Raw genomic sequence first — 16,532 nt, forward strand, 5'->3', positions numbered from 1 at the left:
AGTAAACAGAGGGTCATGGAAAGAAAGTGTAAAACAGCACTTTATGTATCCTCTCTAGAGTAGACAATCCCAAGTCTTGTGTGGGCATAGAATTAAGTGTTTTTTGAGTCATGATTTCCAGCGTACTTTTTAGAAGACTTAAGTTGGTCAGTGGAGTATGGAGAAGTAGATCCTGGCTAGCCCCAAAAGACTTACTAGGGTGAATATTATTTTTCGCATAGATTCTAATATAGATTCATGATGACAGTTTTTGAGCTTATAAAATACATATAAATAAACTAGATTAAACACTGCTGTGTGAAGAGCCTTTTTTTTTCTAAGTTGCACAACGTAAAATAAATGAAAGACCCTTTTATTTACAAACGCAGGTATGCAGGGATGGTTCCTGTATCAACTGGAACTCCTACTGGAGGGTGGAAAAGTCTCAACAAAACAATCATCCCGACCCACAAGGAGCTGTGGGGGAACCTGAGATGTGCTCAAGTGTGAGAAGAGAGTCTGAGGCAAGAGTGGGGCAGGGTGGGGGGCCTTGTCCTAAGGATTGCCTGCCATCAGCACATCATCCTGAAGGTGCACTCGTATGTGACGTTTGTGTCACTGACTCGGCTTGGAGAAAAGTCTTCTGAGTTGACTTTGAGTTTTAATCCTGATATATTGGGTGTTTTTTTTTTAACATTATAAATTTCTGAATTCATGAACACACAATATACCACACAGTCTCCTGTACCATCTATATGGTGTGTGTTACCCCAAGTTAATTAACTTGAATATTAAAATAACCAGGAGATTGTATTTCTGGCACTGCCGTGTAAAAGAAAATTTAACATATTTCTCAGCTGAAAAAGTCCAAGTTCTGAAAACTTCATGGCTATAAACTGGTGCTTTACGGTGGAATTAAGAGCCAATTCAACCATGATGAGAACCAAACCACCTTCTATAAAGATACCATAGGCCATATACTTTAGATTATGGGCAGGGATATAATGGTGCATATTCTGCTGAAAGGATTTTTATGTTTTTTGATGATAACTTAAAATGACATTATAACCTTTCTTCCTACCTGTCACTGCTCATAATTATTCCATGCTACTGCACCCAGTCACTCATTTTCTATCTCCTTGTTCATTTGTTCAGCAAACACAGGCAGCTCAGATGTTGGAGGTACTGGGACACAAACTAGTCTCATGGGGGAAAGGGACAGAAAGGCCCAGAGCATTCCCCGGGTAGCCCAGATCATTCCCCGAGTAGCCCAGAGCATACCCTGAGTGGCCCAGAGCATACCCTGAGTGGCCCAGTGGGAGACAATGGCCAGTGCTGTGGGGGCTAAGGGTGTGGAGATTTATAGATGGTTCTTTGGGCAGAGAGGAGAGGGAAGGAAGGTAAGGCTGGTAAAGGCAGGGGAAGATTTTTTTCTTTTCTTTCCTTTTTTGTTTTTGTTTTTGTTTTTCGAGACAGGGTTTCTCTGAGTAGCCCTGGCTGTCCTGGAACTCTGTAGACCAGGCTGGCCTCGAACTTAGAAATCTGCCTGCTTCTGCCTCCCAAGTGCTGGGATTAAAGGCATGTGCCACCACCACCCGGCTAAGATTTTTTTTTTAAAAGGATTTAGGGAGGCCTGTGCTTTGGAGCAAACTGAGCTTGGGCAAGCAAGTGGGCAAGTGGTAAGAGGTGGGGCCAAGAGAGGTGGAAGGTGGAGAAAAGGGGCCTAGAACGGAATGAGAAGCCATCAACACCAAGCCGGAGTATCTGGAAGATATGCTTGGCAGGAGGAACCTGGTATTTTCAACTAGGGGCCTGCCATGATCAGACTCTCCCTCCTTCCTCCCTCCCTCCCTTCCTCCTTTTCTTCTTTCCTTCTCCCTTCCTTTCCACCCCATTCCTTTTCTCTCCTCTCCCCTCACCTCCCTTGGATCCCTACCCACCAATCTTGATCATTGCAGCAAAGCTTAGGAGATGCAGCTCATAGCAGAAAGGCTTCGAAAGTTCATGCAAACATCCATGTGGACGTCTGTATTGCCCTCTCGCTCCTGCCTGGCTAAGAACATATGGGATATCTTGAAGGGGGGCAGGTTTTACTACGAGCACTTAGGTTCAGGTGTAGCATATATATCAAGGATAGGATTCTGAAAGAAGGAAAGCAAGGCCTTTCCCACCCTGAGCCAGGATGCCTTGGCTCCTCACGTAGAAACATACATGGTGTTTGTTCCTCTTTCAGGTAAAAGGTGGTTCAGAAACACCAGCAGTCTTAGCTTTGAGAAAAGCCTGCCTGTGACCTCTGTGTGAGGGAACCATCCACAGAAGGACAGAGCCCATGAGACAAGCAAGAGGACACTTGACAGTTTTCTACTGTGTGTGTTAGGGAAGGAGGAGAAAAAAAATACAGGGGAAAGAGAAGTGGGTAGAAAGGAGGGAGGACTATATAGGAGGAGGGGGATGAGGTGCCCCCCACCTTGGTGGTTCCTTCTTTGGTGGACACCCTCTGGAAGGGGAGAGGGCCTGTCTCTGGAACCTCAAGATAAATCCAGAAAGTGGGCAGGATTATCCTCCAGCAAGGTGGCACCACCCAAGCAACCTATCTGAGGGACTTAGTAGATAGTGTGGACAGGAAAGTAGCCTTGGGCCTGGGAGGGACTGAGCAAGTGCCCAAAGAACCAGTGACTGGAACTGACCAGGGAACTGGCAGGGTGGGGACAGAGGGTGTAGGACATGAGATGTGCTGACTTCAGTTACTAGGGCTAGTGGTCACTGTCTTCACAGGTCTGATTACATCCGTGCCCTTCCTGAAGTGATATCACCGGTGTGTGCTCTCCTTTGTAAATATAAGTAAGAAACATTCCCCAACTATCTCTTCTTTTCATCCACTGGAATAGTAAATGCCAGAGAAAATATGTACAAGAACAGATCCCTCCCCTCTCTCTGCCTCTTAGTTTTCCAAATATCTCATAGAAATGGCCTATCTTTGCAGGCTTTTAAAGGACACACTATTTTATGCTCTGACCAGTCACTCTGCAGCTCATTAGTTCTTTTCCTAGAAAAAAAAAATCAGACACGAGTCATGAACCATCGGGGCACACTGAGTTGTTTCTTTACAGACTTTCCTCAGTATCTAGAGAGGTTGGCTTTTATAACCTCTTTTCTAGTTTATTGGTCTCTAACTCGCAGTCTCCACAGTTTCAAGTATATTATACTACATATATTTTTAAATTTATTTTATGTGTATGAGTGTGCTGGCTAGTTTTATGACAACTTCACACACACTAGAGTCATTCAGGAAGAGGGAACCTCAGTTGAAAAAAAAAATACCCCTACCACATTGGCCTCTGTGGTGTGTTTTCTTGATCAGTGGTGATGTGGAAGGGTCCAGATCACTGTGGGTGGTCCTGGGTGCCATAAGAAAGCAGGCTGAGCAAGCCATCAGGACCAGGGCAGTAAACATTGTTTCCCCCATGACCTCTGCCTCAATTCCTGACTCCGGGTTCCTGCCCTGCTTGAGTTCCTGTCCTGACATCCCTCAGTGATGGGCTGGGATGTGGAGCACACCTTCTCCTCCCCAAGATGCTTTTGGTATTGGTGTGTTATTACATCAATGGAATCCCTAACTAGAACAATGGATGTTTTGCCTACACATTTCTGAATCTACCATTTGAGTGCCTGGTTCCCTTGAAGGTCAGAAAAAGGTGTTTGATCCCTTGGAACCAGAGTTACAGATGGTTGTGAGCTGCCACATGGATGCTGGGAATTGGACCCAGGTCCTCTGAAAGAGCAGGCAGTGCTCTCAGCAGCTGATCCATCTTGCCATTCCTCAAATAGGCTTCCATTGATGTGATAACACACCAATACCAAAAGCATATTTTGAAGATTCCCCCCCACCTCGCTTTTCCTAGAGAGCACATTAACGGTTGTGCCAGGTGGGCTGCATATTCAAGACGATCATTACAACCAAAGTTAAAGAAAACAAATACATAAATAAATTCCAAGTTAATTGTTACTTAACATCAGAAGTCCTTTCATGGTTATTAAAGATAAGGTTTCATATAGCTCCAGATGGGCTCCAGCTCACTATGTAGCAGAGGCTACCCTTAGGTTTCTGGTCCTCCTGTCCCCATCTCCCTACTGAGGGATTATGGGATTATAGTTGTGTAGGGCCAAGGCTGGTTTACAAGGTGCTGGGTATTAAATTCCAGGGTCACCCCTTTGCAGTGCCTATCCTCCGAATGGAAAACAAGTTTGGGATGACTGAAGCTCTGATAGCCTTGAATAAACTGTCAATAAACAGATGTATCATACCTCCGTGCCTCATTGGCATTCTTAGGCACACTGAGGTTCAAGTTGAGAACAGAAATAAGTGGCAAAAACTTTGTTTGCTCCCACAAACAGCAGCTCAGAAGAGAGTACAACAGGGGGGGTTCTGTTTATCCCTAAGGCTGCCTCCGCAGTGACTCCAAACTTTGATAGTGTCTTTTTTTTTCCTTCTTCTTTCTGACTTTTTTTTTTTCTTCCAAAGATGTTGAGCAGCAGGCTAATGGCTCCCCAGCAGGGTGTAAAGACAGCAGAAAGCTCCAGAATCAGATGTCAATGTATTCCTCTAAGACATCCTGCTAGGACAGAGCTAACTAAGCAGGGCTTTAGACTTCTCCTGGGGAACACGCTTTAATGCTTCCCGCCTGCTCTGGGCCTCCTAGATGCTTCCTGATTAAAATGCTGTCACAGATAAATCATGGCTTCTGCCTGCTTGCTATCCTTTTCCCTCTCTCCTCCTCTCTCTTGTTTTTTTCCCCCAAAAGTTTAGAACCCCAAGTTTTAAAACACAAACATGTAGACAGTCCTGTCCTGTCCTGTCTTCTGTAACTGTCCAGAGAGATGGGTGTGGTCCCCACTGTGCCCGCCCAGTTGGTCTACGGTAAGAGCTAAAGCAGTATCATGAGTGTTTGATCTTCATCTCAGCTAGAAATTGCCAGACTCACTTCTAGGGTGCACAGGGTCTGAGTATTATTGTTTGTTGGCTTTATTTATACACAGGTATTTAATTATATAATTAATCAACCACTCTACCACAGGGCACACCCCCCAGCCCTATATGTTTTCATATGTCAGCCACTTCAGCCCAATTATTTAATCCTTCTATAGCTTCCTAAGAATAGGTTTTAGAGTGAGACGTTCCTGTGGTTTCCCTTCTACATAGTCGCAGATTGCCTGGAGACTAACAGTATCCAACAGAAAAGAGTTTTGACTTTCAGCAAATGGGCATCAGAGTACTGGTGTGGGTTAGGCCTCTTCAGCACCTGGGGGTAATAACACTCTTTCCCCTTTGCTTGGAGGAGATCTGAATTCAGCGACCAGGAGCACAAGCAGAAAGTGCTTGATCAACTAGAATGTTTGACAAGAAGAATCCTTTTAAAGCCAAAGAGTAAAACTCAGTGAAACTCAACGGAGTGAAGTTGCTGCATTTAACCTATACTTACATCTCCTGCCCAGCGAATGGTCACCGTCTCCTCCTGCAACTCCCAGCTGTCCCAGCCCTATTCAGAGCATCCTCCAGCACCTCCAGCCTCTCCAGCCTCCACCCATAACTCCATGCTCCATGTTCAAAGCAAAGGACCGTCTCAACCCTTTCTACCACAGTCTCTTTACACGAGTGGACACGAGTGTCTTGCACACCCACGTCTGCCATTTGGAGCCTGGGATCTTGAGTACTATTCTTTGTCCTTTTGCTAAGCCCCCAGGGGGTCATCTTAGCAAGACCAATCTGGATTCTTCTGCTTTGTATTTCAGACCATATGCACAGCAGGGATTTCCACCACCTGCAGACTACCTTACTTGTCATCTATCCTCACCTCATTGCATTCTTCTGTTCTAAACCCAAATGGTTTTTCTGTGGCAACCCTACTTGTCCCAAACACTTTGCCTTAGGGACCAGTGTCACACCAGTGACTTTCCTTGTAGCTGCATCAAGATTGTTGCCTTCCCAATAGCTGCAATTCCTGCCCGGGGACTGATGATTCCATTTCACTTTGGAGCACTATCGGTTAGTGTGAGATAGCCCACTGAACAGTACTGTGGGGAAGTCAACATCACACAGGACAGAGCACAGCTGAGACCATGAGGGGTTCTTTCAATGCGGGCTGTATTTTCAGTTTGATAGCTCTTTGAACAGTGGTTTCAAAGCCTTACAAAGAATTTACAACTGAAATTGTGAAATGAAAAAAATAGAGGTGACAAAAAAGAGCAAGTTCTTCATTGCCAGTTGCATGAGAAAGGTGACAGCAGTGAGTTCTGAGCATCAGCTTTGCGAGCAACTTTCTCCATGTTCCCCTTTAGGGTGACATGGCTTTAAAAAAAAAAATTGTATTTATTATCTATACAGTGTTCTGCCTGCATGTATGACTGCAGGCCAGAAGAGGGCACCAGATCTCATTATAGGTGGTTATGAGCCACCATGTAGTCGCTGGGAATTGAACGCAGGACCTCTGGAAGGACAGGTAGTGCTCTTATCCTCAGCGCCATCTCTCCAGCCCTGACATGGCTTTGGATAGAGCCAAAATACAGGAAGAAATTTTCATCAGAAGTAGAACTGGGCGGCTGGAAAGCTGCCATGCTAACGCAAAGGTTGAAGCTGAGAAGGACAGGGAATAAATGTGCAGATGCGTCACCTCACCTATGTGCCCCCACATCCGGCAGATGAAAACACCTTACCTCAAAGATGAGTAATGAGGACATGAAAAACAAATGGGATGCTATGTCACACACCATGGACATATTATTCCCGAATCTTCAATGTTAATCTCTTCTGTTTTATTTCAGGTAACTTCCTTTTTAACCTGGGGGTTAACCTGAAGATCTCACCAAGCTCTGTAGCAAGGCCATGGTAGGCTCAAAGAACTGCGCATCAGCAATGGAACTATGGACTCAGTGTGGAAGCTGCATGCAGACCCTTAGCAGCACATGGAGTTCGATTTCACTTCTAGTGAGAGAAATTTATTAAGTAAAAGACTAACTTATCCATCCCACTAACACACATGCACAAGGAACTGAGTACCATCAAACTGTAACCTCAGTGGGCAACCAAAGACAACTCAGCAAAGCAGAGGGCACCTGGCCTGGCACCCGTGGGCTCTCCATGGGGGCCTGCTTATTCAATGTCAAGGGTTGGGGAGCATACAGGAAGAAAAGAGAGTTAGGATCCGCTATAATAAAGTACATCATTCTTATCCAATCTTTCATTATTAGATGAGAGAATATTATAGTCATTTGTAACCATAACAATTGATTTTAGATTATTTTAAAACTGCATCTTACTGGTTTTATGATATTGGGCATTTAATGGATTATACGAAACAAGTGAATTTATTTTTATCATTTGTAGTTATTAAAGTTTCATTTCTGTCTTGAAGACACTATTCTAATTTGTTTGTTTTCAGGGCAGTGTGACAGGTCTCTAAAAGTACTGAAAATGAAGTGGTGGGTAAGTTTGAGACTTAATGACTGTGAGGTCCTTAAAAAACAATCCTGTGTTCTTAATGGAGTGGCAGATAGTGAGGCACTAAAGAGGCTTTGCCCACCCTGCCTGCATCTCTCTTTGAAGTTAGGAACGTGGCTCAGACTGATTGAGCTAGGTCGGGGGTAAAGAACTCACTGGGGTTTCCAGATGAAAGCAAACGCTTAGCAGCAGAATTAAATGCACACCAAACTCTGAGAGCAAACGGATGCCAGCCCTGTTCCAAACTCAAAAAGCAGAATGTGAACCATTCTGAGCTGACACATGTCTCCTTGCCCCGGGCGGGTTCTGCACCAGGCAGCGAAGCAAGAACTCATTAGTGGTCTCTCTCGGTATTCACTGCTTGGCGCAGTTATGTTTGCTTAAAGAAGGAGGCAGATTTTGAAGATGGAAGATGCTTCCCACACAAAGCCCAGTGGTCCAGACCCTGGGGTCAGAGCAGAAAGATGTGTTTGATGAAACTCTGGTGTTTCTTATGATATTAACACAATTTAAAAAGCAAAAAGATTTCCATTTGAGAAATGCAGAGTTAATCAAGGCTGAGCATGCTTCTTTCTTACTAGACTTCTCCAAGCCTTCAGTACTTTAATGAATATGGGAGTTTCCTTAGTTGCTGGGCCTTAAAGCTTTTTTTTTATTTTCTTTTCCTTTGAGAGATGGTATAGACTATGGCTGCATCTTTGTGTTTCATGGGGCAGCATTTGAGGAATGAAGAGACAAACTATTATAATCCCTGGCTTATAGACAAGGGAGGTAAAGCCGTGGAGATTACAGTTTAGAAAGCAGTAGAAAACTGACGTCTCCATTTTCTAAGCACCAGCTCTTGGGGCAGAAATTAAAAGCAACTTTACAGTTTGTAGCCTACGGACGTCTCCAGAATCCCATTTCTAAACAGACCTTGTCCAGGCTCTCCTTTACCTCAGACAGGACAGACAGACACTCACAAGTCAGTGGTACCTGATACAAAGGCATGCAGATACTATCAATCCACTCCAGTTGCAGCCGAGGCAGTTCATCTTTCCGGTTCCGGTCAAAAATAGCCTAGAGTGAGGAAGCAGAAACCTTGCTTTTATTCCCTGGAGTATTTTACAGTCACGTGGTCAGACGAGAGTTCAGATTTTACCAGTGGGATCTTTCACAAATCCCAATCCTCGCATGCAGCTTCTCTTCCTTTATCTACGATAAGAAATAAAGTGTCTTCACAACTTCTTAGGAGGTTTGTAAGTAAATTTATTTGAACTTTATGGCTTGCAACACCTTAGGGCCAAAGTCTGTCTGCAAGTACAGGTAATTGTTACTAAATCAAGTCACCAGGTTACTGGGACCTGGGTACAAGTCGAGGGGAAGGGAGACACATTTTATTGCCACCAAAATATGTAGGCTTTCCTTTCTGTAGAAAGAAAAGTCAGATTGGAAAAAAAATCCTTAACAGTAATTTCCCCTTCTTTTTAATCCTTTGTATTAAACATAAATTCTTTTCCATTTATGATGGTTTTTAAGGGTTGGGGGCTATTGGTGATCATGTATTTTCCGGAAAGGTTCTGTAATTAGTAGGTGACTGTTTGTCCTTGGTTGGATGGTGGCAGCAGGCATCCATCCTTTCTTCAGCCTAGCCTTTAAATTTTATGACATTATAGTGCTTAATATAATTTATATGCATTTCTAAAAGCCACAGTGATTTATTCCTATCGGGGAGGCTTCAGTCAACTGGAACTAGAGGGTTAAGATGTATTTCTTAAGAAACAGCCACCTCAACTCCAGTGAGAATGTCTTTCCCTTTGTTCTTTAAGAGCGAGATCAGCACCCATGGCATTACCTTGTGTCAGTTGATCTGGAAGAGGGGCGCTGCCTAGTTATAACTTGTCTTATCGAAAAGCTAGGTGACAGGTAGCACTCACACCATTCTGGTGCTCATAGCATCATGAGGGCAGGTCCAAGCCTCGCCCTCATTCATTCACTCTGCTCATAATTTTCATTTCACACTTCAGTGGAGAGATATATGATATCTTGTTTATTAACTCATCAGTTGATGGACATTTGAGTTGTTTCCACCTTTTGGCTGCTATTATTTATTTGCTGGTGTGAACAGTTGTGTGCAAGTTTTTGTATGGGTGTGTATCTTATTTTCTTGGTGGATAAACCTAGAACTGAATTCCAGGGTTAAATGGTAACTCCATTTTGAACCTTTTATATTAGACTTCACTTTTTGAATTGATGATGGTGATGATGAGGATGGTTGTGATGATGAGAGTAGTGGTGATGAGATGGTGATGATAGCGATGATGCATGGTGTGTGCGCATAGGTGAGAGGAAAGCCTTCAGGAGTTGGATCTCTCCTTTTGCAGTGGGATCCAGGACTTGAACTCAGGTTCGGTCTTGCACGGTCCATACTTTACCTGCCATGCCATCTCATCAGCACCATGTTTAACTTTTTGAGGATTCGAGGCTGGTTTTCAAAGTAGCTACAGTAGCTTATATTTCTTTCCATATCCCACGAAGTCCCAGCTTCTCTGACAACATACCAGTGTTTGTAATGTCTGTCTTTTAAATAATGGTCCTCTTTATGAGTGTAAAGTGGTGCCTCACCATGGTTCCAATTCGTGTTTTCATGATGGTTAAAGAGCCTTAACAATTTTTGTGTGCTTATTGGCTATGTGCTTGCTCATGAGTATGCTCATAAGTGAAATATATGCTTATGTGCTTATTCGTGAGTATTTCCCAAGAGCTGATAAGATCCTAGGGTCCTTGAAGTCAGGGGAGATGGTGTCCCCTCATTTCTGGATCTCCAGTCAGTGTTGAGTTTCAAGCTTGACACATGCCAGTACTCAAGCCTGTTTTGTCAATCAGCCCACTGCTCCTAACATGAACCCTCTGACTGTGGTCCAGCCAGCTTCATCTTGGTCTCAGAAAGTTACCGGGATGATCTATGGACCATACACAGTAGGGGTGATTTCTAAAACTCAAAGGATGAGGAAGCAAGTAGTGTCAGCTCTGGGTACATCACAGACATTTCCCATGAGGGAAAGCTAGACCCTTCCCGAGGAGACAGCTATGTTAAGTAGCCTGTTGTGAGGAGAGAGTAGCGTTTACAGCTATAGAGCCACCATGAAATTAATTTCATTTATATTTCCAGAGAAGACCTTAGCTGAGCCTCCACATAAAGGCTCCTTAGTCAGTCCTGCAACACTGCGCCTGCCAGCTCTGGACACTGGCCATTTATTTTTTTCCCCCCCATTTAACTAAATGATCTGTGCTGCTGCCTTGTAAACCCTGCAGAAAGTGAGTGCCCCAGGAACGGTTTTTAGAGGGAGGGAAAAGCTTTTATTTTAATGTAGCTGTGTAGCCTAGAGAAATTTGGATTATAGGTTTTATAAGTGAACTATCTGCATTCTAAACCAATAGCTTTCATTTCAAAACAAAATCTGGTATGAGCATCAGAAAGAATAAAGTGTATTTTCAATCCCATATAAACTAAGATGGTTGGTACGTTTCAATGTTTGTGGTTCCCTAGACTTTTACAGGTAAGCAACTGACAGAGTCAACTTGAGCAAGGCTACTGGCTGTGGTTTCAGTCAAATGAAACTGTTCAGTGTAAGAAAGGGTCCTGCTGCCTCCTCTGGTGTCTGAATTTCAGCAAGGTAGGGTGTGTGAAAATTCAAAGATCTTACTAATATTGCCAAAGGTTCAAGACAGGGTGACCTGGAATCCTCAAAAAGAGATATCGTTGATGACTGATGCTTCATTAAACCTACTGTGTGTGCTGCAAGGTTAGGCTTTAAAGTACTTTACCCTCTCAGAGTAACCATGGAAGATGTTTTAGCTGCTCATTAGGAATGAAGAGGCTGGCCCCCCCTAGGGTGCTGGCCAGGGCTTCTTTATCTTGAAGAAGAGACAGCAGCATCCCCAGCCTGTCATTAGCGTTCTCAAATAGGGATTTCGAGAGGGAATGCAACATAAATAGCATGCTAGCCACCAGAACCTGGATCCCCACACTTCTATTTGCAAGCAAGCAAGCAAGCAAGCAAGCAAATAAACAAACAATAGTTTGCAATGGTTTGCTTTGGGGAGTTTAAAAGTTCAGAACTGAAAAGTAAAACCCAGCTAGCTCCTCGAGACTGGACAGCTCAATTTTAAATTCTCTGCTGTTATTCCTGTTCCAAAGTGGGCACGTGTGAAATGCCAGCCCTGGCTCTGAGATGTTCACACTCTGCCCTGCCGTGGGGGCCCAGCTTGTTAAACAGTTCAGCAATCTCAGTCAGAAACCCAGGAGCACAGCGACTAGCAATCTTGTTTAGTTAAAGTTTCAAGCTTGTGGGAGTTCTCCAGCCTTCCCCCATTTCAAGCTATGGTTTGGAGTAGCCTTTGAAAATTCCATCCAAAAGCGTGATTAGTGATATTAAAAGGACAGGCTTACAGAGGGAGTGAGCTTGAGTTCTGACCTCTCCCGATCTCCTTGTTCAAAGAACTCGCTGGTTACAAGTTCAGCCACCTGAAACACAGAAGCATTTGAATTTATCAGTAGTGTAGAACACCATGAGGTATGGAAGTTATTTCTGGCTTATGTGAGTGGGTATCATCTTAATTTGAAAATTTAAGTCTTTAAATTGGTCTTTAGGTGGCCAGAGTCTGGTACTCAAAGCACTGATTAGAGGTGGGCCCCAGTTGCTATTCGCTTAATTGTCTGCTTGCACTGGTATGCACGCACTGCACCGCTGCAGTCCGTTATACCCGTAATGCACCGGTTACTCCACCCCCACAGCCACAGGCACCTGCATTTTCCTCCCCTTTCACCCACGAACACAGATGATCTACAGTCACACTAAACAGGCTGTTTTCTATTCCCTTAGTTTTTGGTTCTCGGGATCATTTGAGGAGAGAAAATTGATAAATCAGATAGACGCTGAGCAGGTACTTCTGATGACACTAGGATGTGCAGCTGGCAAATCTCTGAACTACCTGTGACTGGTGCATGCTGGGAGACTCGGCAGAGAAAGTCCTGACAGTAAGGAAGCCTGGATCAGCAAACTTTTTTTCCCCTCTATTTTATGCTCTTACAGGGATCTTCTGCTCTACCAAAGTGAGATGGCTTAATTTGGTCAGGTACACAGAATCAACATATGTTTTCTAAGTCAGGTCTGGTGTCACAGGTCCATAGTTATAGTAGCTACTCAGGGTTCTGAGGCAAGGCTTGCCTGGTTAGAGAGTGGGTTTGAAGATACCTACGAAATTTCATGAGAACATATCTCAGACAGTGGAAAGAGGCCTGGGGATAAAGCTGTGTGACAGAGTGCACGCTCAGTGTGTAGGAGGCCCCAGCACTACAAGAAAAATAAAGGTAGTTTATTTATATGTATCTGAAGAGAAGGATCATAAAATTTAAAGACATCAAACTTACGCTGTATATATACACACAATAGGGGTGAGAGTAGCAATACACATTATTAAAAATCTCAAATATCCAGTAAGGCCAGATTTCTAACATTTCTGATAAGTGTGGATCCCTTTCAAGAATTCAGAGGTAGTAGGAAGTGGTCAGAAACTCCCTCATTGTGCCCTTGCACTTGAAGCTTCTGGGACCTGGGTCACATCTCCCCTTTCCAGCCTTGGCCACTACCTTTAATTTCCACACTCTGGACTCTTTTGGAAGAAGTAGTTCCCCGTAGTCACGGTAACCAGGCTCCAGGACCCTCCCTCAATGCCTCTTGAAGCCTTGTCTTTTGCATGAATGTAGATGAACCCAAGGCACCCAACTCGGGATTTTGTGTGCTCTCTGGAAAGTGAAGACACTAATGGGAACTCCTGCTCTTCTCCTGAAGTCGCCCACCCACCTCCCTCTCTGCTTCCTTCACAGTTTAACTGGAACCCTTTTTATTTGTACTTAAAAACCCGTCAGGATCATTAAGTGGCTCCTGATTGGAGTTTTCATTAAAGAAGGAAGCTGAGATGCTAATTAGGCCATGGTGTGTGTCTCGCTGAGGAAACCCACATACTTAAACTCATGTTCCTTAGGATAGATGAGTGCACTAACCCAGTTAAGACACATTCTGAAGAAGATTTTTAAAAATAAAACCAACATCTAAGAAGCTGGCAATGTAGCTATGGAATCTCCGAATGGTGCCTCACCTGCGAAGCTGAGTCAGGAGGGTTGTCACCATTTTCAAGGCAGCCTGAGCAACGGCATAAGATTCTATCTCAAAATAGTGTTGTCAAGGGCTGGAGAGAGGGCTCTTCCAGAGGACAAAAGTTCAAATCTTAGGACCCTGGTGGCTGACTACTGTCTGGAGCTCCAGCCTAAGGGAATTCAAAACCCTCTTCTGGCCTTTAGGGCACCATGCACTCATTCAGTGCACAGATGCACATGTAGAGGAAACACCATGCATGTAAAATAAAAACTAACCCTAATTTAAAAACTCTATATGGAGATATTAATATAAACATATGCACAGATGCATATATTTGCATTTTATTTTTAAGAGCATGCCTGTGTGTATTTGTGTTTGCATGTTGCCTTAGTTCGGGGTTTCTATTGCTGTGAGGAAACACCATGATCGAAAAGCAAGTTGGGGGCTTGCTCTCCATGGCTTCCTCAGCCTGCTTTCCTACAGATCCCAGGGTCACCACCCACAACGGGCTATGCCCTCCTCCATCAATCACTAATTGAGAAAATGCCTTATAGTTGGATCTTATAGGGACATTTTTTTCTCAGTTGAGGTTCCCTCCTTTCAAATGACTCCAGTTTGTGTGCCAAGTTGACATAAGACTAACCAGCACACATGTATGTCAGATGTGTGTGTGAGGGTGTATTTGCATGCATGTGCAAGTACATGTAGAGGCCAGAAGCTGATGTCCAGCGCTGTCTTTGATTGTTGTAATCACCACCACAGGAGCTGCCGTAGCACTGCACTTTCCACAGTACCTGGCAGGGCCACCTGCTTTTGTTCTCTAAGTCCTACCTTCCCACTGGATGGGCAGAGATGTTGAAAGGTGTTAGTCAACTTCACAAATTCTTTAAGTGACCTTTTGTGACTTCTACTGTGCCACAATGAAACTGACAATGGCTCAAATAGGTGAGAACTGCCCTGTTCACACCAGACTGTGGCGTGAGAAGAGACAAATTCATGTTTGTGTTAAGGAACTGAAATTCAGAATATATTTACCATTGTAGCAAAGCACAGCCTAACGTCGATATAGGAGAGAATTGGTATTAAGGCAAGATATTGATGGTTAAAAAGACATAAAAAAGAGGAAAAGAAAAAAAGTGTGTGTGTGAGAGAAAGAGAAAGAGAGGGGGGGGCAGAGACATGTAACATCATCTTGGTGATAGCCAGGTATTAGACAGACATGAGGCCATACAGAGGACAGTGTGTTATGCAACCTTGTACAGTTATCATTGAAAGAGAACAGACGCTATTCCTAAGGAATGTATAATTTTAGGAAAAGAGATTGGAAAACAAATGCTAATAGTATGCAATGTAGCTACTATTTCCCCAGGCAATCTAAAAGTGAGCTAAGGAAAGATTAGCAGGTTTGTATGAAGGGGAACAGAACAATCCAGTGCTGTGGGGGTAGAGATAAAGCTCCTTCTCAACTCCAAGCTAGAAATATTAAAATTAAGGTATGCTTTAGATGAAAAATATTAATTAAGACTCGGCTTTGAAATAAGAATTTAATTAATGGTATGGCCAGCATACTTATGGATAAAATAGCTGAATGAGATAGGTAACTTTCAGAAATTTCTTTTAAAAAATAAATTTAAATGATTTTAAAATAGTGAGTGAGTGAGTGTGTGTGTGTGTTGCCACATTACCTGTGGAGGTCAGAGGACAATTTGCAGGAACTGGCTCTCTCTTCCCACCTTATAGGTCTGCGAATGGAACTCAGACCTCAGGTCATGGCATCAAGCGCCTTTACCTGATGAGCCATCTTGCTGGCCCAGCAATTTTTTTTTTTTTAATGGAAAAATGGCTCATAAAATAGTGTAATGACATAGTTCTCTTATGAAAGCCTGCGAGGTCTCAGGTCCTCAAATGAGAATACAAGAAAGAAATAGATTTACCATATTTGTCTATTCTTGAATGTCAGAAAACAAAAAGAATCTAAGATGTTCATATAGAGAAGAACCACTGGGCTCAGTGTTTAAGAATACTTTAGTGCTTGAGAAACCATTCGTCTGTGACTATATACAAACCAGCTTGCAGTCTTCTTCAGATAAAGAAGTAGGCTAAGAAAGATGCATTTCCTAGGGGAACTAAAAGGCCCTGGAGAAAAAGCCATGATCAGGGTCGGGGGTGGGGTGGGGATTGGGATGGAGGTGGGGGGTGGTGTTGGGGGTTGGGATTTGATGGAGGTGGGGTTGGGAAGCATCACACAGGGAACCAGGCTCACTGTTGGTGGAGACTTCATGGTGAATGCCTGGAGGGCTTGGGATCACCATGGACCATTGCCTACAAATGTCCTTTATCTCTTTTCTTGCTCAATGGGAATACTGTGGTGGTATTCTGGGTATGGAGGTGGTTGTCTGATGTTGTATTTTGGGAATATTTAGGCCCTTGGCTTACATCTAGAATTGTTGTGGGGATCGAACAGATTGTCTAGAGATTTTAGATTTTGAACCTGATGTCCTGACCTGATGGCCCATCCAGTTTGTCTTCCCTGGGGAGAGAATGCTTGTTTGTAAGGACATTGAGTGACATTTCTGGTAATTTGAACGGTGAATTGTGCTGGACATATTCTCACTAAGTTTCTGACTTTCTACTCGTTGGGCACAGGAATGGACTGTACTTCTTGGTGGAATGGGGTCGTGCAACAAGTCTGGACCAATAACTGTTGAAGGCATTTAGTTTCTGTCAAACCCTCATGGTCCATCTTCCCAGCCCAGAATGAAAACAAAAGTGGTTACTATGAATGTAGCCTAGCAAAAAATTGTGAATTCACTTAAGGTGTGAGACATTGGTGGTTGCTGTTGTAACTTCATTGCCTGGGTCTTGAGCAGGAGCTTGGCAAATGACACTGTCACGTGGCTACGTCAAAGATTAGACTT

General features: G+C 43.7%; 1 protein-coding gene across 1 annotated transcript in view; it reads right to left on the minus strand.

The window, feature by feature from the left end:
- Pde11a (phosphodiesterase 11A) overlaps positions 1–16,532 on the minus strand; it is a 396,671-nt gene that overhangs the window by 21,531 nt on the left and 358,608 nt on the right. The window contains exons 18-19 of the mRNA XM_031370689.1: positions 11,907–11,981; positions 8,450–8,533 (exon numbers count right to left, since the gene is read on the minus strand). Coding sequence (XP_031226549.1) covers positions 8,450–8,533; positions 11,907–11,981 — 159 coding nt within the window. The remainder of the gene's footprint in view (positions 1–8,449; positions 8,534–11,906; positions 11,982–16,532) is intronic.

Source organism: Mastomys coucha, unplaced genomic scaffold (assembly GCF_008632895.1).
Source record: "Mastomys coucha isolate ucsf_1 unplaced genomic scaffold, UCSF_Mcou_1 pScaffold15, whole genome shotgun sequence".
Taxonomy (NCBI): domain Eukaryota; kingdom Metazoa; phylum Chordata; class Mammalia; order Rodentia; family Muridae; genus Mastomys; species Mastomys coucha.